The 22141-nt window shown below is 46.9% G+C and overlaps 1 protein-coding gene across 1 annotated transcript; it reads right to left on the minus strand.

Moving 5' to 3' along the window:
- Nucleotides 1–1549: 1549 nt before the first annotated feature.
- CCDC89 (coiled-coil domain containing 89) lies at nt 1550–18882 on the minus strand. Its single transcript, XM_040340954.1, has 2 exons — nt 18279–18882; nt 1550–2100 (listed from the first exon to the last, which is right to left on the minus strand). The coding sequence occupies exons 1-2, from the start codon at nt 18807–18809 to the stop codon at nt 1678–1680; spliced, it is 954 nt and encodes a 317-aa protein (XP_040196888.1). The 5' UTR covers nt 18810–18882; the 3' UTR covers nt 1550–1677.
- Between the last annotated feature and the right edge of the window lie 3259 nt (nt 18883–22141).

The raw sequence follows: 22141 nt of genomic DNA on the forward strand, positions 1-22141 counted from the left end.
TTTTAATTTTTTGAGGGCGGACCTCTGCTTTAAAGCAGGTGGCCTTCCTTCATTACACAAGGGGTTAATTTACTAAAACTGGAGAGTGGAAGATCTGGTGCAGCTGTGCATAGAAACCAATTGGCTTCTAGGTTTTTCTGTCAAAGCTTAACCACTTGCTTACTGGGCACATATACCCCCTTCCTGCCCAGGTGAAATTTCAGCTTTCAGCACTGCGTCGCTTTAACTGACAATTGCGTGGTCGTGCGACGTGGCTCCTAAACAAAATTAACGTCCTTTTTTTCCCACAAATAGAGCTTTCTTTTGGCGGTATTTGATAATCTCTGCGGTTTTTATTTTTTGCACTATAAACAAAAATAGAGCGTAAATTTTGAAAAAAAACACTATTTTTTTAATTTTTGCTGTAATAAATATCCAATTTAAAAAAATGTTTTTTAAATTTTTCTCAGTTTAGGCCGATACGTATTCTACATATTTTTGGCAAAAAAAATAAAAAAAAATCGCAATAAGCGTATAGTGATTGGTTTGTGCAAACGTTATAGCACCTACAAAATAGGGGATTGAATTATGACTTTTTTTTTTTACTAGTAATGGCGGCGATCTGCGATTTTTGTCAGGACTGCGATATTACGGCGGACACATCGGACACTTTTGACACATTTTTGGGACCATTAACATTTATACAGCGAACAGTGCTATAAATATGCTGTATAACTGTATAAATGCTATAAATATTACTGTATAAATGTGACTGGCAGGGAAGGGGTTAACACTAGGGGGCGAGGAAGGGGTTAAATGTGTACCCTGGGAGTGATTCTTACTGTAGGGGGAGGGGACTGACTGGGGGAGGTGACCGATGGTTGTCCCTATATACAAGGGACACACCATCGTTCTCCTCTCCCTGACCGCCAATCACGTGCATCGGCACCAGAGTGAGGGAGGCCGTATATTGACGGCCTCCCGAGATTTGAGAGCCACCTGTGGCCGTAAAAAGACGACAGGCGGATGGGAAGAGGTTAAAGTGCAGTTCCGCAGAAATTTTTTTTTTAAAGTCAGCAGCTACAAATACTGCTGCTGCTGACTTTTAAAATATGGACACTTACCTGTCCAGGGCGCCCGCAATGTCCGCACCCGAAGCCGATCTGTCCCTCGGCCATCTTCGGTAAGGGAATCAGGAAGTGAAGCCTTGTGGCTTCACTTCCTGGTTCCCTACTACACATGTGCGAGTCGCGCTGCGCGATCTGAATGGTCCCTGCTGTATTCTGGGACCTGTGTGTCTCTCAGAAGACAGCGGGGGGGACAGAGGAGGGGCCGAATATGGCATAGATATCCGCGGATACTGCGGCTATCTATGCCCGGAAGTGGGAGCAAATATGCTTCATTTTCTGCCAGAGGTTCTGGCATTTTTTCAGTTGCCTAGTGTGCATGAACCCTAAAATAGCAAAAGTATGAAAAGTACTAATCATTGACAAACAAAAATATTTAAATACAAATTCTGGAATAATTTTTAAAAATTGAAAAACAAAATGTTTATTTTTTTTTTGTTGAAAATCTTGGCATAATTCTGTACATATAAAAAAAATGCAATTCATATGAAAAACATGCGTACAAAAATATTGTTTTACAAAATACGGTCTTATGGTCCAGTCCTAATGATTGTGTACCTGTAGTATCCTCTTAGCCAATCAAGTGTCGTAGTTTGCCATTCAGCTCTCTCTCCTTTGCTAACAAATACCCACTGTGCTTTTTGTAGGCTTCATACTCTCTCTTCAACTGCTCTACCTGCTTCTCGCTGTCGCCCAGTCTTGAATTCAGTTCTTGCACTCTGGAATCGGCATCCACAGCAGTTACATCTCTCTGATATCGCTCTTCTGTTTTGCGCCGTGCCTTCTCTGCACCTTGTAGATGATTACTTAGTTCTGATAGGTCTTTCTGGCGCTCCTGTAAACTACGTCCTCTCTCCATGCACAATTGTAGAAGCTCGGTCTTCTCTTTATTCAGCTCCTCCATTTTTCTTTCAGCTTCCATTTGCTCCGTTTTCCTCATTTCTATTGAACTGGACAATTCCTTTTGTACTTGTCGACACATTTCTTCGGATTCCTACAAGGAAGATGTATCAGATATGATATTACTTTTCTGTGTGTCACATTGTGGATTTGATACAAAACTACAGTATATTATGTCATAGATCAAGTGCTTTTACACACTTATGAAATTCTAAGGCCTCGTACACATGATAGGTTCAACAGAGGACAAAGGTCTGATGGACCGTTTTCATCGGTTAAAACTGATTGTGTGTGGGCCCCATAGGTTGTGGGCCCCATAGGTTATTTACCCATCGGTTAAAAAAAAGCCAACTTGCTTTTAGGTAGATTCAGTAAGAGTTAGGCCGGCTCAGTAGATAAGCCGACCTAACTCAGAATCTACGCCGACTTATGTAGAAGTGTATTCTCAAACAGAGATACGCTTAAACATATCTAAGATACGACGGCTTGCGCCGTCCTATCTTAGATTGCAATATTTCGGATGGCCGCTAGGTGGCGCTTCCATTGCGGTCGGCGTAGAATATGTAAATGAGTAGATACGCCTATTCACGAACGTACACCCGGCCGACGCAGTACTTTTACGCCGTTTACGTTAGAGATAGGCAGCCTAAAGTTAGAGCTTAGCCCTACATGGAATAGTAATGTTAAGTATGGCCGCTGTTCCCGCGGGATTTACGTCATTTACGTCCAGGTCAAAATCAATAGGCCCGTGCGGCGTACTTAGCCGCAATGCACACTGGGAAATGTAGGCGCCCGACGCATGCGCAGTAGTGAAAAAAACGGCAAAAACGTAAGGTCAAGCCTTATTAACATAAAACACGCCCCCCTTACACACACATTTGAATTCGGCGCCCTTACGCCCACCCGCTTTAGGCTACGCCGCCGTAACATAGCAGGCAAGTACCTTGTGAATCATGTACTTGCCTAGCTAACTTACGGCGGCGTAGCCTAAACACGCTAAGCTACGCCGCCGCAAGTTTAGGCATCTGTACGTGAATCTACCTACTTAAATTTAACCGATGGATTCCTAACCGATAGGAAAAAAACGATCGTTAGTAGGCACAACGGTTAAAAATCCACGCATGCTCAGAATCAAGTCGACACATGCTTGGAAGCATTGAACTTCATTTTTTTCAGCACGTCGTTGTGTTTTACGTCACTGCGTTCTGACACGATCTTTTTTTTAACCGATGGTGTGTAGGCGCGACGGACCATCAGTCAGCTTCATCGGTTAACCGATGAAAACGGTCCATCGGTCCGTTCTCATCGGATGGACTGATCGTGTGTACGCGGCATAAGACGCCCTTTCTGTGCTTTACTGAACTGAAACACAGCATGCATTTATCTCCATGACATATCTGTTTTAACACCAGGAACGTGTAACACTCCTGTTCAATGGCAGCTGCTGGTCCCATCCCAAGATCCCGGTTTTGGCTGTTCAGCTTGTTCCATTAAGCTTTGAGGAAAAAACCTGGAAGCGCGATTTGCTTTTATGCAGAGCTGCACCAGGATTTTGCACTCTCCAGTTTTACTAAATCAGCCCCTTAGTGTTTTGCTTGTGATAGCGTTTGGAACACGTGTATCAAGCTCCCTGTTTGCCTGCCTTGTTCCTGTACCTTGACCTTTGTGGGATCCCTGCCCTGCCTGCTAGTTTGGATTCCCTTGTTATCGACCTCAGATTGAACCTTGACTACTCTCTGAACTCTGCCTGTCTTTTGACCAGGGATTTGACCAACTATTCTCTGAACGTTGCCTGCCTTGAGCCTGGACTGCCATTGGTACCCATTTGCAGTGCTTAGCTTGCGCCTGCCCCGGCGTGGTAGTCAAGCACTATAGCATTGTGTATAAGACCTGGGGGCAACTGAGTACTGGTAGGCCTGCTTGCCTTATGGGAAAGGTGGCTGCTATAGGTGAGGAACACAGAGCAAGCTATGGTGCCCAACCATCATTGCTAGGGGAAGGCGTGACATTTATGTCTACTTGTCCAGTCAAAATGTTACTTTGGAGAAAGTATGAAAAGATTACATCCTGGGTTTACTACCCTTTGGAGTTAGTGACCTGGAACAAACATATAGGGCCAGATTCACATAGAGATACAACGGCGTATCTCCTGATACACCGTCGTATCTCAGAGTTGCTTTGGTCGTATCTATGCGACTGATTCATAGAATCAGTTACGCATAGATATGCCTAAAATCCGACAGGTGTAACTGTGTTACACCGTCGGATCTTAACTGCAATTTTAAAATGGCCACTGGGGGCGTTCTCGCTGATTTACGGCGAGAATATGTAAATCAGCGAGATACGCCAATTCACGAACGTACGCGGGCCCGACGCAGTCACTTTACGCCGTTTACATAAGGGTTTTCCCGGCGTATAGTTACCCCTGCTTCTATGAGGCGCAGCCAATGTTAAGTATGGCCGTCGTTCCCACGACGAAATTTGAAATTTTTACGTCGTTTTCCTAAGTCGTTCGCGAATAGGGATTTGCGGAAATGACGCACACGTCGGCTTCATTGACGTTTTCCGACGTGAGTTGGAGCATGCGCACTGGGCTATTTTTACGGCCGATGCCTGCGAAGTTCGATCCGCGTGGGGGCGCGCTTAATTTAAATACAAGCCGCCCCCTTTGAATTACGCGGCCTTACGCCGGGCCATTTACACTACGCCGCCGCAAATTACGGAGCAAGTGCTTTGAGAACTTGCTCCAGTAAGTTGCGACGGCGTAGTGTAAATGGCTTACGCTACGTCGCCGCGGATTCTATGTGAATCTGGCCCATAGTGTGAAAATTATGAAGTCTATTTCTGCCTGTTGCACGTCAATGGCTCACTAGGTAGTGAAACCAAGATGAGAAGGATAGCCCCAGACACACACCTTGAAAAACAAGTCAACAATGGCAGCTCCTCTTTTAACTATCTCCCGCTACAGAAGACGGCTACAGCGCAGGCTCACAATGCTGGGAGGGCATCTATGGATGTCTACCTGTGATCGCGCTTCTTGCGCGCCCCCTGAGGCGCACATCGGCAAGGATTTGTGATCGCTTTTTTTCATTTGGACACAGGTGATCACAGATCAGAATAAAGAGACAAACACAGCGGCACTTTACCATGTGAACAGCTGTGTCCAATCACAGCTAATCACAGTTTAAACAGTATTTGACGGTTATCATGCCTATATGTGCCGTCTATCAGTGCTGCTTAATGAGTGCCCATTAGTGCCGCTTCATCAGTGCAGCCTCATCAGCACACATCAGTGAAGGGAAAAAATTACTTATTTAGAAAATGTTATAACAGCAACTGAGAAAAACTTTTTTTTCCTCAACATTTTTGGTCTTTTTTTCATTTGTTTAGCAATATGACGCGCGCAAAGTGGTTTAGTTATCCTGATCGGACATCATATGACGTGATCAATGTAACGAGCCAGCGAGGGCCCACGCAGCGAGGCGATCGGTGGTGCGGCATGTCAGTCAGACACACCGCAACTCTGATCTAGGTAAAGAGTCTCTGACTGGGACTCTTTACCACGTGATCAGCTGTGTCCAATCACAGCTGACCATGGTGTAAACAGGAAATGCTGCTTATCATAGAGTAGAGGAGAGTCGATCGGCTGCTCCTCTGACAGTGGGGGGTCAGCGCTGATAAATTATCAGAGCAGCCCCCCTGAGGATGCCCACCCAGGACCACCAGGGACTCCACCAGGACCACCAGGGATGCCGGCCACTTGTTACCACCAGGTATGCCACCCATGGCCACTAGGGATGCTAATCGGTGCCCACAATTGATGCCAATCTGTGCCTATCACTAATGCCTGCCAGTGCCTCCTCATCAGTGATGCCCATCAGTGCTATCAGTGTCTCTCAGTGCCACCTATCAGTGCCCATCAGTTCCACCTATTAGTGCCCATCAGTCCCGCCTTTCGGTGCCAGCTAAGAGTGTCCATCAGTGCTGTATATTAGTGCCCATCAGTGCCACCTCATCAGTGCCTGTCAATGCCACCTTATCAGTGCCCACCAGTGCCACCTCATCAGTGCCCGCCAATGCAATCTCATCAGTGCCCGTCAATGCAGCCTCATCAGTGCCCATCAGTGAAGGAGAAAACATACTTATTTTCAACGTTTTGTAACAGAAACATAGAAAAACATTTTTTTCCCAAAATTTTCGGTATTTATTTATTTGTTTAGCAGAAAATAAAAATCCCAGAGGTGATCAAATACCACCAAAAGAAAGCTCTATTTGTGGGAACAGAACAATAAAAATTCAGTTTGGATACAGTGTAGCATTACTGTGCAATTGTCATTTAAAAAGCGACAGCGCTAAAAGCTGAAAATTGGCTTGGGCAGTTAGGGGGTAAGTGCCCAGTATTGAAGTGGTTAAATACCACCAAAAGAAAGCTCTATCTATCTAAAAAAAAAATGATAAAAATGTTGTTTGGGAACAGTTTTGCATGACCGCTCAGCTGGAAGGGGGTGAAAATGCCCTGTAGGCAAGTGGTTAAATATATACTGTAAGTTATATTTGCCATGGTTTTTAAAACTATACTGCTTTATCAAAAGACAGATTCCCCAGTCCCTTTCTCAGCAGCCTCAGCTACGCTGAAAATTAATGGAGAGAAGACAGCGGCTCCTCTCCATTCATAAACTGAGACAGTGTAAACACAGTTTAAGATGTTTCAGTTATGTGAATGGACATAGTCAGTGATCACTGACTCTGTACATTTGGAAAAGGTATCCGGCTCTTACCTCCGCTCTCTGTCCCGACAGGAGGAGAACGAAGGGGGACGGCAACACGGAGGGGGAAAAGAAAGGGGGACAGCAGCACGGAGGAGAAGAGAGAGGGACAGTAGCACGGAGTGGGACAGCAGCACAGAGGGGGAGAAGAGAGGAGGACAGCAGCATGGAGGGTGACACGGAGGAGAAGAGAGGGGGACACAGAGCAGCACGGAGGGGGAGAAGAAAGGGGGGCTGCAGCACGGAGGAGAAGAGAAGGGGACAGCAGCACGGAGGAGAATAGAGGGGGACAGCAGCACAAAGGGGGACACGGAGCAGAAGAGAGAGGGACACAGAGGAAAAGAGAGGGGGACATGGAGGAGAAGAGAGGGGGGACAGCAGCACGAAGGGGGACACAGAGCAGAAGAGAGGGGGACACGGAGGAGAATAGAGGGGGACACGGAGGAGAAGAGAGGGGGACACGGAGGAGAAGAGAGGGGGACACGGAGGAGAAGAGAGGGGGACAGCAGCACGGAGGGGGAGAAGAGAGGAGGACAGCAGCATGGAGGGGGACACAGAGGAGAAGAGAGGGGGACACAGAGCAGCACAGAGGGGGAGAAGAAAGGGGGGCAGCAGCACGGAGGAGAAGAGAGGGGGACAGCAGCACGAAGGGGGGGATGGAGCAGATGAGAGGGGGACACGGAGGAAAAGAGAGGGGGACAGCAGCACGAGGAGCAGAGAGAGGGACAGCAGCACGGAGTGGGACAGCAGCACGGAGGGGGAGAAGAAAGGAGGACAGCAGTACGGAGGGGGACACGGAGGAGAAGAGAGGGGGACACGGAGGAGAAGAGAGGGGGACACGGAGGAGAAGAGAGGGGGACACGGAGGAGAAGAGAGGGGGACACAGAGGAGAACACGGAGAGGAGAGAGGGGGACAGCAGCACGGAGGGGGAGAAGAGAGGAGGACAGCAGCACAGAGGGGGACACGGAGGAGAAGAGAGGGGGACACAGAGCAGCACGGAGGGGGAGAAGAAAGGGGGGCAGTAGTAAGGAGGAGAAGAGAGGGGGACAGCAGCACGAAGGGGAGATGGAGCAGAAGAGAGGGGGACACGGAGAAAAAGAGAGGGGGACACAGAGGAGAAGAGAGGGGGACAGCAGCACAAAGGGGGACACGGAGGAGAAGAGAGGGGAACACAGAGGAGAAGAGAAGGGGACACGGAGGAGAAGAGAGGGGGACAGCAGCACGAAGGGGGACACGGAGCAGAAGAGAGGGGGACACTGAGCAGAAGAGAGGTGGACACGGAGGAGAAGAGAGGGGGACACGGAGGAGAAGAGAGGGGGACACGGAGGAGAAGAGAGGGGGACACGGAGGAGAAGAGAGGGGGACAGCAGCACGAAGGGGGACACGGAGCAAAAGAGAGGGGGACACGGATCAGCATGGAGGGGGACACAGAGGGGGACAGCAGCAGAGCAGCAGAACAGAGGGGGACTGGAGGAGGATACGGGAACAGCGGTGATCGTGTGTGGGAGAGTTACAAGCACCGATAACCGCTGATCGGTGCTTGTATACAGGGTGATCAGTGCTTGTAACTCTCCCACCGCACTGATCATCCTGACTGCCCAGGTATTGGGTGAAGCATCGGAGCATTTGCCCCGAGTACAAGTACAAGTATCGGTATCGGGACAACCCTACTACACACTATGGGCCAGATTCTCAGTGGAGATACGACGGCGTATCTCCAGATATGCCGTCGTATCTCTGAGTCCGGCCGATCTTATCTTTGCGCCTGATTCTTAGAATCAGTTACGCATAGATATCTATTAGATCCGACAGGCGTAAGTCTCTTACGCCGTCGGATCGTAACTGCATATTTACGCTGGCCTCTAGGGACGTATACGCTGATTTATGCGTCAAAATATGTAAATCAGCTAGATATACGCGAATTCACGAACGTACGCTGGGCCGACGCAGTACAGTTACGCTGTTTACGTTAGGCTTTTCCCGGCGTATAGTTACCCCTGCTATATGGTGGCGTAAGTGCGGCGTACCAATGTTAAGTATGGCCGTCGTTCCCGCGTCGAAATTTGAAAAAACTACGTCGTTTGCGTAAGTCGTCCATGAATGGGGCTGGACGTCATTTACGTTCACGTAGAAACCAATGACGTCCTTGTGGCGTACTTTGGAGCAATGCACACTCGGAAATTCCACGGACGGCGCATGCGCCGTTCGGGAAAAACGTCAATCACGTTGGGTCAAGCCTGATTTACATAACACACGCCCACCTCTTCACAATTTGAATTAGGCGGGCTTACGCCGGCCTATTTACGCTACGCCGCTGCAACTTTTTTTTGAGAATACGGCACTTGCCTGGAAAAGTTGCGGAGGCGTAACGTAAATAGGATACGTTACGCCTGCACAAAGTTACGCCATTCTACGTGAATCTAGCCCTATATTGCCGGTTCTCAAAGTGCTTAATGTTGCCTTGTATAAGGGCTACAGATGATGAAACAATTCTGTGACATTGCTCAGATAGCTGACGATTAAATGTCATTTTGTGACATACATGGAATCATTTGATAAGGTAGTAAAATGGCAAAGTGCAAAGTCAACTGACTCATGGCAATGAGACATATTTCACCTTTTCATCATCTGACTATATTAACTGACCAATAGGCTGCTTTGGCTTACAGTAAATGCACTGTAGCACAAAAATCACTGGGATTTGGGATGTGGAAAAGTCCTTGTACAGTATATATATATATATATATATATATATATATATATATATATATATATATATATATATATATATATGAGGTGTTTTTAGAAAAGAGCAAATAGGAACTGATATTTTATTTCTCCCTCAGAACATCTATCATGGTAATTATTTGAACATTACATAAAGTGACAACCTGCCAATCTTTTCATTCCATTCAGAGGGCTTAGACTCTGTGGCCCAGATTCTCAAAGGAGATACGATGGCGTATCTCCAGATACGTTGTCGTATCTCTGAGTCTGAGCCGTCGTATCTATGCGCCTGATTCATAGAATCAGTTACGCATAGATTTGTTTTAGATCCGACCGGCGTAAGTCTCTTACGTCGTCGGATCTTAACTGCATATTTACGCTGGCTGCTAGGGGCCTGTACGCTGATTTACGCCTAGAAATATGTAAATCAGCTAGATACGCAAATTCACGCCCGGCCGACGCAGTACAGATACGCCGTTTACGTTAGGCTTTTCCTGGCGTAAAGTTACCCCTGCTATGAGGCGTACATGCGGCGTACCAATGTTAAGTATGGACGTCGTTCCCGCGTCGAATTTTGAATATTTTACGTTGTTTGTGTAAGTCGTCCGTGAATGGGGCTGGACGTAATTTACGTTCACGTCGAAACCAATACGTCCTTGCGGCGTACTTTGGAGCAATGCACACTGGGATATGTTCACGGACGGCGCATGCGCCGTTTGTTAAAAACGTCAATCACGTCATGTCACATAACATTTACATAAAACACGCCCCCCTTTTCCACATTTGAATTAGGCGGGCTTACGCCGGCCTATTTACGCTACGCCGCGGCAACTTACGGAGCAAGTGCTTTGAGAATACTGCACTTGCCCGTCTAAGTTGCGGTGGCGTAGCGTAAATAGGATACGCTACGCCGGAACAAAGATACGCTCTTCTACGAGAATCTGGCCCTAAGGGACCACAGTTGGATCTCTGGTGAATAGGAAAGGGAAACCATTCTGAAAACACATATGAGCACTAATTGCAGCTGACAGAAGATGGAAAATCTAATGAGCTTATATATCATGGAGTGCACTGCAGGCATGGCAACTAAGTCCTATCTAGACTTCAGACTATATCACCATATCAGCTCATCTGCAATTCCAGATTTTAATAATTTATTTGCTTAAAGGCAAGGCATTTACGAGGCAAACACATAATAGATGTCCATGTAAGAAATCTGCAAAAAATAAAATAAAACATGATAAGATTCTTACTGCATCCGTTTATGTAAAGCAGGTCTATAGCAAGATCAACCCCTCCCCATAGAGCCCTCTTAGAATCAGGGCCGGCCTTTGGGGTGTGCGAGATGTGCGGCCGTACAGGGCGCCATGGGCAACAGGGGCGCCGTGCGGCCATCACAGCTCGCACACCCCAAAGGCCGGCCCTGAGGCTGCCATCCTGTGCCCTCCATCCTCCACTCTACTATACGCCGGTGCCCGCACTCATCTCACCTGTCACACCCGGCCGCCGGGCACGTGCATTGGGTTCCCAGTAACGCGGCGGGAGCGTGCACGCCCCCTAGTGGCTCTGCAAGACGAGGACGTCATATGACGTCCTCTCAGAACAACAGAGCTATCGTTGTTCTAATAACTGTTATTAAAACAAATAATTTGTTACAAATATTTTTTTCCTCTTTGTGTATGTTTAGGTGACCAGGGGGCGAGGGGTGAAGATGGGGGGGGCACCACAGGATTAGCTCGCACAGGGCGCCTGAACACCTAAGGCCGGCCCTGCTTAGAATAGTAAATGATAAAAAAAATAGGTGTCAGAAAAGCATCAAAATGTCTTGTTCTGAGATACCCAGAAAGCACTGAAGCCAGTAGACACGTGCGATTCGTTTCGTTCCCAATTAAAATTCAAAGGCATTTTAGTTATTTCGGAAATTCGGATGTATCCGAATTTCCAAATTAGAATAGTACCGAATGTAAACCAATCTAAAATAACAAAATTCGAATTGTTTTCAAATTCGAATCGTTTTCAAATTTCCTAAGGCCTCGTACACACGACCGGATCTGTCCGTTGGGATTTATCCGCAGATCAGTTCCAGCAGACAAATCTGGTCGTGTGTACGGACTAGCGGACATTTTTCGGCGGAGATTTCTCCAGCCGACGGTTTTCAAGCGGATAAAAATTTCTTAGCATGCTAAGAAATCTATCCGATGGAAACCTGTCCGTTGGACTGATCCGGTCGTCTGTACAGACTCACCAGATAAGTCCAAGCGATCCCCATCCCTCGCATGCGTCGAAGTGATTCGACGCATGCGTGGAAGTATTTACCTTCCAGGGTCGCGCACGTCGCCGCGGCACGTCACCGCGTATGTTTTCCGCGGGGAATTTGATCTGATGGTGTGTACAGCCCATCAGATCAAATCGGGAGCAGAAATGTCCGCTGGAAACGGTCCGGCGCCGGCGGACCGTTTCCAACGGATATCCTCTCGTCTGTACGAGGCCTAAGAGAATAAAAAAAGAATAGAAAATGAAGGAATGCAATTCCTGGAAAACAATTCGAATTCGAAAAACTTTTCAAACTCAACCTTTTCAAATCGATTTGAAAACTAATAAACGAAACGAATCCTGAAAACAAATTAAATTAATTAAAATTAATTTAACTAAATTCATTTATGTAAATAACAAATCGAAACAAAACAAATGTTTTCGTTCTGCACATGACTAGAAGCCAGAGCGTGAGCAGGGAAGCCAGGGAACTAACATTTTCAAAGGAGAGGTCAGCAATGGCAGTCCTTTCAGTGCCACCTAAGAGTGTCCATCAGTGCTGCATATTAGTGCCCAACAGTGCCACCTTATCAGTGCCCAACAGTGCCACCTTATCAGTGCCCAGCGCCACCCCAAAACTTTCAGTATATTTTTTATTTGTTTAGCAGAAATAAAAAATCATCAATGATCAAATACCACCAAAAGAAAGCTCTCTTTGTGGGGAAAAAATTATAAAAAAATTGTTTGGGTACAGCATAGCATAACTGCGCAATTGTCATTTAAATAGCGACAGCGCTGAAAACTGAAAATTGGCTTGGGCAGGAAGGGGGGAAAGTGCCTGGTATTGAAGTGGTTAACCGCTTGCCGACAAAGTCTGCCGCAATTTCACAGTCCCGCTAAAAATCGCTGATCACCGCCTTTACCAGTAAAAAATAAATAAATAAAAATCTATAATAAAAATGCCATAAATCTATTCCCTATTTTGTAGACGCTATGGGCCTGATCCACAAAAGGGATACGCCGGCGTATCTACTGATACGCCGTCGTATCCCTGTTTCTATCTATGGAACTGATCCACAGAATCAGTTTCTCATAGATAGGCAGAAGATCCGACATGTGTAAGGGACTTACACTGTCGGATCTTAGGATGCAGTACCGCAGCCGCCGCTGGGGGCATTTCTCGTCGAAATCCAACGTCGGGTATGCAAATTAGCACTTACGGAGATCCACGAAGCTTTTACGCTTCGTTTTTTCTCCGTAAGTATTAGTTTGCCGTCGTAAAATTAGGGCTGCTTTTACAAAGTGTAAACTGTTTACACCTTGTAAAAGTATACCCTTCTATCCCGCGTCGCTGTCATTCTTTTTTAAAAAAAAAAAAAAATTCCCGCCGCAACTCTTTTTTTTTTTTACGCCCGTCGCGATTCTCAAAACCCGGCGCAACGTAAATCCGCGCAAAGCACATCGGGAAAATAACGTCGGGAGCATGCGCAGTACGTACGGCGCGGGAGCGCGCCTAATTTAAATGGGACTCGCCCCATTAGATTAGGCACGCCTTGCGCCGGACGGATTTAAATTACACCGCTGAAAATTTCTAGGTAAGTGCTTTGTGGATCAGGCACTTACGTAGAGATTTTGCGGCGGTGTAACTTAAATGGCAAAAGTTAAGTTACGGCAGGTTTTTGTGGATCAGGCTCTATAATTTTTGCACAAACAAAGTATGAACAACGATCTGTAATTTCCCCTAGTCAGTCCCACCCCCCCTTCAGTTAGAACACACTTTAGGGAACATAATTAACCCCTTCCTCGCCCCCTAGTGTTAACCCCCTCCCTGCCAGTGACATTTTTACAGTAATCAATGCATTTTTAGAGCACTGATCGCTGTAAAAATGCCAATGGTCCCAAAAATGTGTCAAAAGTGTCCGAAGTGTCCGCCATAATGTCGCAGTACCGATAAAAATTGCAGATCGCCGCCATTACTAGTAAGAAAAAAAAATGATTCATAAAAATGCCATAAAACTATGCCCTATTTTGTAGACACTATACATTTTGCGCAAATCAATCAATAAACGCTTATTGCGATTTTTTTTTTACAAAAAATATGTAGAAGAATATGTATCGGCCTAAACTGAGGGAACATTTATTTTTTATATATTTTTGGGGGATATTTATTATAGCAAAAAATATTCATTTTTTTTCAAAATTGACGCTTTATTTTTGTTTATAGCGCAAAAAAATAAAAACCGCAGAGGTGATCAAATACCACCAAAATAAAGCTCTATTTGTGGGAAAAAAAGGACGTAAATTTTGTTCAGGAGCCACGCGACACGACCGCGCAATTGTCAGTTAAAGTGACGCAGTGCCGAATCGCAAAAAGTGGCCCGGTCATCGACCAGCAAAATGGTCCGGGGCTGAAGTGGTTAAATACCACCAAAAAAAAGCTCTATCTGTCTAAAAAAAAAAATTGATAAAAATTTAGTTTGGGTACAGTTATGCATGACCAGAGATGCCGGCGAACGAAGCCCTGCTCCTCTCCCCCTCCTCTCCGCGCCACCAGCATTCTGACTGTGGGCGCCCAGCTGTGGCTTCACATCCGGGTACGCACTGCGTATGCATGAGCCACGCTGCACGCTGTGATTGGCCGGGCAATCTTCTGGGACCTTTGACGTGTCCCAGATGATTGCCGAGGGGGAGGGGGGAGAGGTGAATTTCCTTCCGGTGCCGCAGAGGAAGTGGGAGCCTCTAAAAAAGAGGGTATCTCCCCCCCCACCCCCAACCCCCTCAATAAAAAATGACATGGTCTTCAAGTGGTTAAAGTGGTTGTAAACTGATGCACGTTTTTTTTTAATAATCTTACCTGCAAAACAAAGGCATAATGTGCTAGTATGCATTACATACTAGCACATTATGTGAAACTTACCGGAAAACGAAGCCTTCCAGCAATGCGATGTCATTGCTGGAGACAACTTCCATCTTCACCTGTCTTGCTTCCGGGTTAGAGGACTCCGGCTCTGTGACTGGCCAGAGTCGCGATGATGTCACTCCCATGCATGCATGCGGGGGCTGCCAGTCCGGTAACCACTTGCCGATGATGGTCACCCGCAATAGCTCCACAGAGAGCCTGAACGGGGATCTCTCAATGTAAACAAACAGATTCCCGTTCTGACAAGGAGTAGAGAGATTGTCTGTTCCCAGTGATCAGGAACAGCGATCTCTCTCTACTCCCAGTCAGTCCACTCCCCCAACAGTTAGACCCCTTTCACACTGGTCATTCATTTCAATGGGCAGGGTGTTTGGGGAGCGCTGTATACAGTGCTCCCAAATCCCCCTAAAGATGCTGCTTGCAGGACTTTTCCTAACGTCCCACCAGTGCACCGACCCAGTGTGAAAAATCACACTGAAATGAATGTGTTTTCAGGCGATTTACATGCGATATGTCCAGCGCTAAAATGCGTAAAAACCGCCTCAGTGTGGAAGGGGCCTTAGAAACACCTCCCTAGGGAACACTTAACCCCTTGATCGCCCCCTAGTGTTAACCCCCTTCCCTGACAGTGTTATTTATACAGTGATCAGTAGCTCTTTTTTAGCTCTGTATAAATGTCACTGATCCCAGAAAAGTGTCAAAGGTGTCGGATCTGTCTGCCGCAATTTCGCAGTCCCGCTAAAAATCGCTGATCACCGCCATTACCAGTAAAAAAATAAAAAATAAATCTATAATAAAAATGCCATAAATCTAATCCCTATTTTCTAGACGCTATAACTTTTGCACAAACCAATCAATATCCGATTATTGCGATTTTTATGTGGAAGAATACATATCGGCCTAAACCGAGGAACAAATTGTTTTTTTTCACATTTTTTTTTTATATTTATTATAGCAAAAAGTAAAAAATATTGTGTTTTTTTTTTTAAATTGTCGAACTTTTTTTCTTTGTAGTGCAAAAAATAAAAACCGCAGAGGTGATCTAATACCACCAAAGAAATCTCTATTTGTGGGAAAAAAAAAAGGACGTCAACTTTGTTTGAATACAGCGTCGCCCAACCGTGCAACTGTCAGTTAAAACAATGCAGTGCCATATTGCAAATAATGGCCTGGTCACTAAGGGGGTAAATCCTTCCGGGGCTGAAGTGGTTAAAAGAGAAGTCCAGCCTGAGCTTTTTAGGCTGGGTCACAGGAGTGCAATTTGTTTTGCACTCCTGTGACCTGTTTTTTTCAGCGGAGATCGTAAACGATAATAGTGGTCTCTGCGGCGGATTCGCCGCAAGATCACATTATTGTCGCAGGAGAGGGCCCCCCTCCTGCTGCTCTTCCACGTCCTCCGCCACTTACCGGAGCCGTCGGCAGCGGCGATCGGCTTCTCTCTCCTGCTAGGCATGGATATGAGTAAGGGCAAGAGGCCCCCCCCCCCCCCCGTATCCATACCATAGCAGGGGAGGAAGCGACGTCAAAACGTCACTTCCGCCCATACGTCTTAAAATGTATTTTTGTAATCCACTTTTTATTGAATTTTAGTCTAAATATGAGATCTGAGGTCTTTTTGACACCAGATCTCATATTTAAGAGGACCTGTCACTCTTTTTTGTATAACAAGGGATGTTTACATTCCTTGTAATAGGAATAAAAGTGACCCAATTTGTATTTATTTTTTTAATCTGTGTAAAAATAAATATAATCTAGTATAATAAATAATAAAATTTAAAAGCGCCCCATCCCGACGAGCTAGCGTGCAGAAGCGTGAGTAGCACCCCCATATGTAAACGGTGTTCAAACCACACATGTGAGGTATCGCCGTGATCGTTAGATCGAGTGCAATAATTCTAGCCCTAGACCTCCTCTGCAACTCAAAACATGCAACCTGTAGAATTTTTTAAACGTCGCCTATGAAGATTTTTAAGGGTAAAAGTTTGACGCCATTCCACAAGCGGGCGCAATTTTGAAGCGTGACATGTTGGGTATCAATTTACTCGGCGTAACATTATCTTTCACAATATGAGAAAAATTGCGTCAAAAGTTATTTTTAAAAAAAAAATAGTGCGCTTGTAAGACGGCTGCGCAAATACGGTGTGACAAAATGTATTGCAATGACCGCCATTTTATTCTCTGGGGTGTTAGAATTTTTTTATAATGTTTGGGGGTTCTAAGTAATTTTCTAGCAAAATAACTTGTTTTTAACGTGTAAACACAGATAGGCAGATTCAGAACGAGTTACCGTATTTATCGGCGTATACCGCACACTTTTTTGCCCTGAAAAGGGCAAAATCGTGGGTGCGCGGTATACGCCGATACCCGCTTTCCCGCGCCGAGTTTGAATACTGCGCCGACATATACCGAGCGCAGTACACTCGGGTATAGTCGGGCAGTCTCGGCTCCTTCCGCGCTTACGTCCTGGACGTACAGGACGTCAGCGCGAGAGTTGCCGAGCCTGCCCGACAATACATGAGTGTACTGCGCTCTGTATATGTCGGCGTAGTATTCAAACTCGGCGCGGGAAACGAGCGGGGAGGACGCGAGGACGCCGCAGAAGGACGCCGGACCCGACGAAGAGGACACCCGAAGCCGCAGACGGACACCGGACCCGACGAAGAGCACACTTGAAGCCGCAGAAGGACACCGGACCCGACGAAGAGGACACCCGAAGCCGCAGACGGACGCCGGACCCGACGAGGCCGCCGATGGACGCCAAAACTGTAAGTACAAAAAAAACTTTTTTTTCCACAGGATTCGGGGCTACTTTAGGGGTGCGCGGTATACGCGAGAGCGCGTTATACCGCGATAAATACGGTACGCCGGCATATCAGTAGATACGCCGTCGTAACTCTGAATCTACGCCGGCGTTAATTTAAGCGTATTCTGGAAACCAGATACGCTTAAATTAGGCTAAGATACGAGCGGCGTATGTCTCCTATGCCGTCGTATCTTAAAGTGTAATTTTTAGGCTGGCAGCTAGGTGGCGCTTCCGTTGAGTTCGGCGTAAGAATATGTAAATGACTAGATACGCCGATTCACGAACGTACGTGCGCCCGTCGCAGTAAAGATACGCCGTTTCCGTAAGGGATACACCGCGTAAAGATAAAGCTGCCCCTAGGAGGCGTAGTCAATGTTAAGTATGGCCGTTGTTCCCGCATTGAAATTTGAAAATTTACGGTCACGTCGAAACCAATACGTCCTTTGTGGCGTACTTTGGAGCAATGCACACTGGGATATGTACACGGACGGCACATGTGCCGTTCGTAAAAAACGTCAATCACGTCGGGTCACGAGTAATTAACATAAAACACGCCCCCCATCCTCATTTGAATTAGGCGCACTTACGCCGGCCGCATTTACGCTACGCCGCCGAAAGTTAGGAGGCAAGTACTTTGTGAATACAGTACTTGCCTCTCTGACTTAAGGTGGCGTAGCGTAAATACGATACGCTACGCCGCCTTAAAGTTGCGGCGGCGTCTATGAATCTAGGTAAGAGTCTGTTTTCTTAAGTGGTTAATACGTCTCCTGCTCTGACTATCCATGTCAGTACACAGATGTACCTTCATCCTCCCGGCCAGTAGGTGGAGCTGTTGGCTCTTGTCTTGGATTTCCTCCTGCAGGGCCCCCAGTCTCCGATGCAGTGAGTCTACTTCCTCTCTGTGGCGCTCCCCCTGCTGGTTGATTTGGGCAGTGGCCGCCTGTAGCTGTGCCCTCAGGTCCTGTATGACGCGCTCTCTCTCCAGCAGCTCTGGGTGGCGCTGTTCTCTCAGCTGCTCACACTCGGCCCGCAGCTCCTCGTTCTGCCGCTTGTAGGTGTCTTTGAAGCGGATCATCTCTTGGTGGTTATCAGCGAGGAGGTTGAAGCGTTCCTCTATCTGGTTCGCTCTCTTCCTCTCAGCCGCCAGCAGTGTGTGTACCTCAGCGCTCTTCCTCTCCAGCTCCTCGTTCATTCTCTCCAGGCCCTGACACCGGAGCACAGTGTCATCGGCTCTCCGCTTCAGTAGGCAGATAAGCTGTGACTGCTCGTCCAGCCGGGACCTCAGCAGGCCGTTCTCAGCCTTCGCGTCCCAGCTCTCCTTCTCCCCCGGCATGTTACTGCTCTGTAATGATTACAGTAGGCCGCTAACGTTTCCATGGAGACGGTGGATGCTGTTGGCGGTGGAAGTGTGCACATGCGCATTCCAGACTTATAGGCCTGGCAGGTGAAATCACTGTTGATAGCAATTTTCACTTACAAGGAGGAGCTGCTTATAGGCCGACCTATGTCCCTGTGATTTCCCGCACCTATCTTATTTACAAAGCCCTCAGGCCACACTGATAAAGGAACCTGTCTAGGGGGTGCTGTCATCACACACACTGGAGGCTGCCATTGTCTGACACCCAGGAGGGGTGGTTTTGGGACGCAAGACTGTAGGTAATGCTGCATGGATCTGTTCTCCACCCAAAACTATCATTTCTTCTGCACGTTACGCACAGAAAAAATTATTTCAGGCCCAAAGATTACATAAAACCCCCAAACATTATTGCCCGGATTCACGTAGAATTGCGTATCTTTGTGCGGGCGTAACTAATCCTATTTACGCTACGCCTCCGAAAATTTGACAGGCAAGTGCCGTATTCTCAAACCAAAGTTGCAGCGGCGTAGCGTAAATAGGCCGGCGTAAGCCCGCCTAATTCAAATGTGGTAGATGTGGGCGTGTGTTATGTTAATTTAATGTGACCCCACGTAAATTACGCTTTTTACGAACGGCGCATGCGCCGTCCGTGAAAGTATCCCAGTGCGCATGCTCCAAATTAACCCGCAAGAAGCCAATGCTTTCGACGTGAACGTAAATGACGCCCAGCCCTATTCGTGAACAACTTACACAAACGACGTAAAATTTTCAAAATTCGACGCGGGAACGACGTCCATACTTAACATTGGTACGCCGCATGTACGCCTCATATAGCAGGGGTAACTTTACGCCGGGAAAAGCCTAACGTAAATGGCGTATCTGTACTGCGTCGGCCGGGCGTACTTTCGTGAATTTGCGTATCTAGCTGATTTACATATTTCTAGGCGTAAATCAGCATTCCAGCCCCTAGCGGCCAGCTTAAATATGCAGTTAAGATACGACGGCGTAAGAGACTTACACCGGTCGGATCTAATACAAATCAATGCGTAACTGATTCAAAGAAACAGGCGCATAGATACGACCGCTCGGACTCAGAGTTACGACGGCGTATCTGGAGATACGCCTGCGTAACTCGTACGTGAATCCGGGCCTATATATTTTCTGAAAGCAGACGCCCTAGACTAGAGAATAAAACAGCGGTAGTTCCAATTTTTTAGGTCACACGATATTACCGCAAAGACAAAAACACAATAAATTGCCCAATTTTTTGTTAAAATATAAAAGCAGAGGTTGCAGCCAACATGTCAAACCTTAAACATGTCAGTACCTTATTTTTTCCACAGGCGTCATTTTAAAAGCCCCCTATAGGTCATCAGTTTAGCGTTATGAAGGGGGTCTGGTGCTAGAATTATTGCTCTCGTTCTGGCGCGTGCGACAATCGCAATCAAATCTTTCAGCCATAGGCGCCCTGCCATGTCTGTTTACATTTGTATGTGGGGGTGGAGGGACTCAATTTTGTTTGTGCTTGGGTGTAACACACTGACATTTTTTATTTTTCATTAACTTTTTTTTCTATCACATAGGGGGAAAAAAGTCCCCTATGTGATGATTTTTTTTGGTGACAGATTCTCTTTAATGAGACATCCAGGGTCTAAAAGAATTGTATGATCGCACTACATTACATTCTTGATGAATGGGGAAACTGTAAACGGGGACCCAGAAGTGACGTGTGACAACTAGAAGGGGAGGAGAGCAGATGTCTGTCCGCTCTCTTGCCTTCCCTCTGCCCTCTCTACCTGGCAACAACCACTATGCAGGTCTTAGGCCCACAGATGGACAAGCAAAGCCCAGGATACATAGCTGGGGGGGGGGGGGGCCAGGCGCCAGGTAGAATCTTCTGGTCTCAATGGTGACCTGGCACGTTGGGGTTTGTTGTGCCCTGACCTATATAATTTTCCGCAAGTTGGGTAATGCCAACCTCTGCTGGGACGTGTAGCAGACAGGTTTTCTTTGGTATTGGTGTTATGAGAGATTTATATTTTCTCCATTTGCAAGCTTTAGACATGATTCACACCTATGCATTTTTAGTACTTTTTGCATTTTGCAGATTTACACTACAGAACGTGTTCCATAGGAAACCATGTTAAATGGACTGTAGTGCAAATATGCAAAAAGCACTATAAATGCATAGATGTGAACCAGGCCTTAAAGGGGAGATCCAGCCTTTTTTTTATGTTTATTAAAAGTCTGCAGCTACAAAAAGCATAGCTGCTGGCTTTTAAGAAACATACACTTACCTGCTCCACTGTCCAGCGACACGACGGCCGGAGCTCCGCTCCTCTCCCCCCTCTCTGCCCGTGCCTCCATTCTAACTGTGGGCATCTGGCCGTGAAAGCTTTGGCTTAACGGCCGGGCACTCACTGTGCATACACGAGCAGCGCTGCGCTCTGAGTGGTCAGGCGATGGCCTGGGACCTGTCACGTGTCCCAGGCGATCGCCTGAAGGGAGGGGCTGCCGTAGGCGATATGACGTATCGCCTAAGCGGTCCCTGGGCGAAAGGAGGAAGTGGGACAGGAAGTCCCACTCCTTCTGAAGCCCCCACCCCCCCCCAAAAAAAATTACATGCCAAATGGGGCATGTAAGGGGGCGAGGAGTGGTTTAAGCAGAAGTTCCACTGCACATAAATGAGTCAAAAATCAGCTGGTTCAGCAGGCACAGGCCAAATCTTGATCTATGTATGGGTACTGTGGCTGAACATAAGTCGATCTACCGATCAACTTCTGTACAACCACCCTCTTGAATGTTCACTGCTCGATCAGCTCTGAAGGCTATAGCCTACAGCACGATCAGTGTGTTCTGACAGTGGGAAAGTCTCCCTGCTGTCAGAATATAATAACTCAGCATGAAAGATTCACCCATTAACCTTGAATGTGTGGATGGGGAAACCAGATCAGTTTAATGGCCTTCCCTATTTTGAGGAGCGTTTAACCCCTTCCCAACTGTGCCATAGCTGAATGACAGCTACAGTACGACTGCACTTTGCCGGTAGCTCATTATATGACATCCTCACATGCTTGTGTTGCCTGCTCGCCCCCTGCGGAGCGCGCCGGCAGTGATCTGTGATATTTCGGACGCAGCTGACCACAGATCAGAGCAGCTCTTTACCACATGATCAGCTGTGTCAGATCAGTTTTTATGAACAATGACAAAACATTTAATTTTTTTACACAAAGTTGTCATTTAAGTGACATCTTGCTCACACATGCCATGGGTATATGTAGAAAAGCACCCACAATACATTCTGCTGC

Source organism: Rana temporaria, chromosome 2 (assembly GCF_905171775.1).
Source record: "Rana temporaria chromosome 2, aRanTem1.1, whole genome shotgun sequence".
NCBI classification, from domain to species: domain Eukaryota; kingdom Metazoa; phylum Chordata; class Amphibia; order Anura; family Ranidae; genus Rana; species Rana temporaria.

Coding starts and splice junctions, on each gene's coding strand:
- CCDC89 (XM_040340954.1), bottom strand. CDS start 18,809: ATGCCGGGGGAGAAGGAGAGCTGGGACGCGAAGGCTGAGAACGGCCTG. Junction 2,101..18,278: donor TACTGGCCGGGAGGATGAAG/GTACATCTGTGT, acceptor TCTTCCTTGTAG/GAATCCGAAGAAATGTGTCG.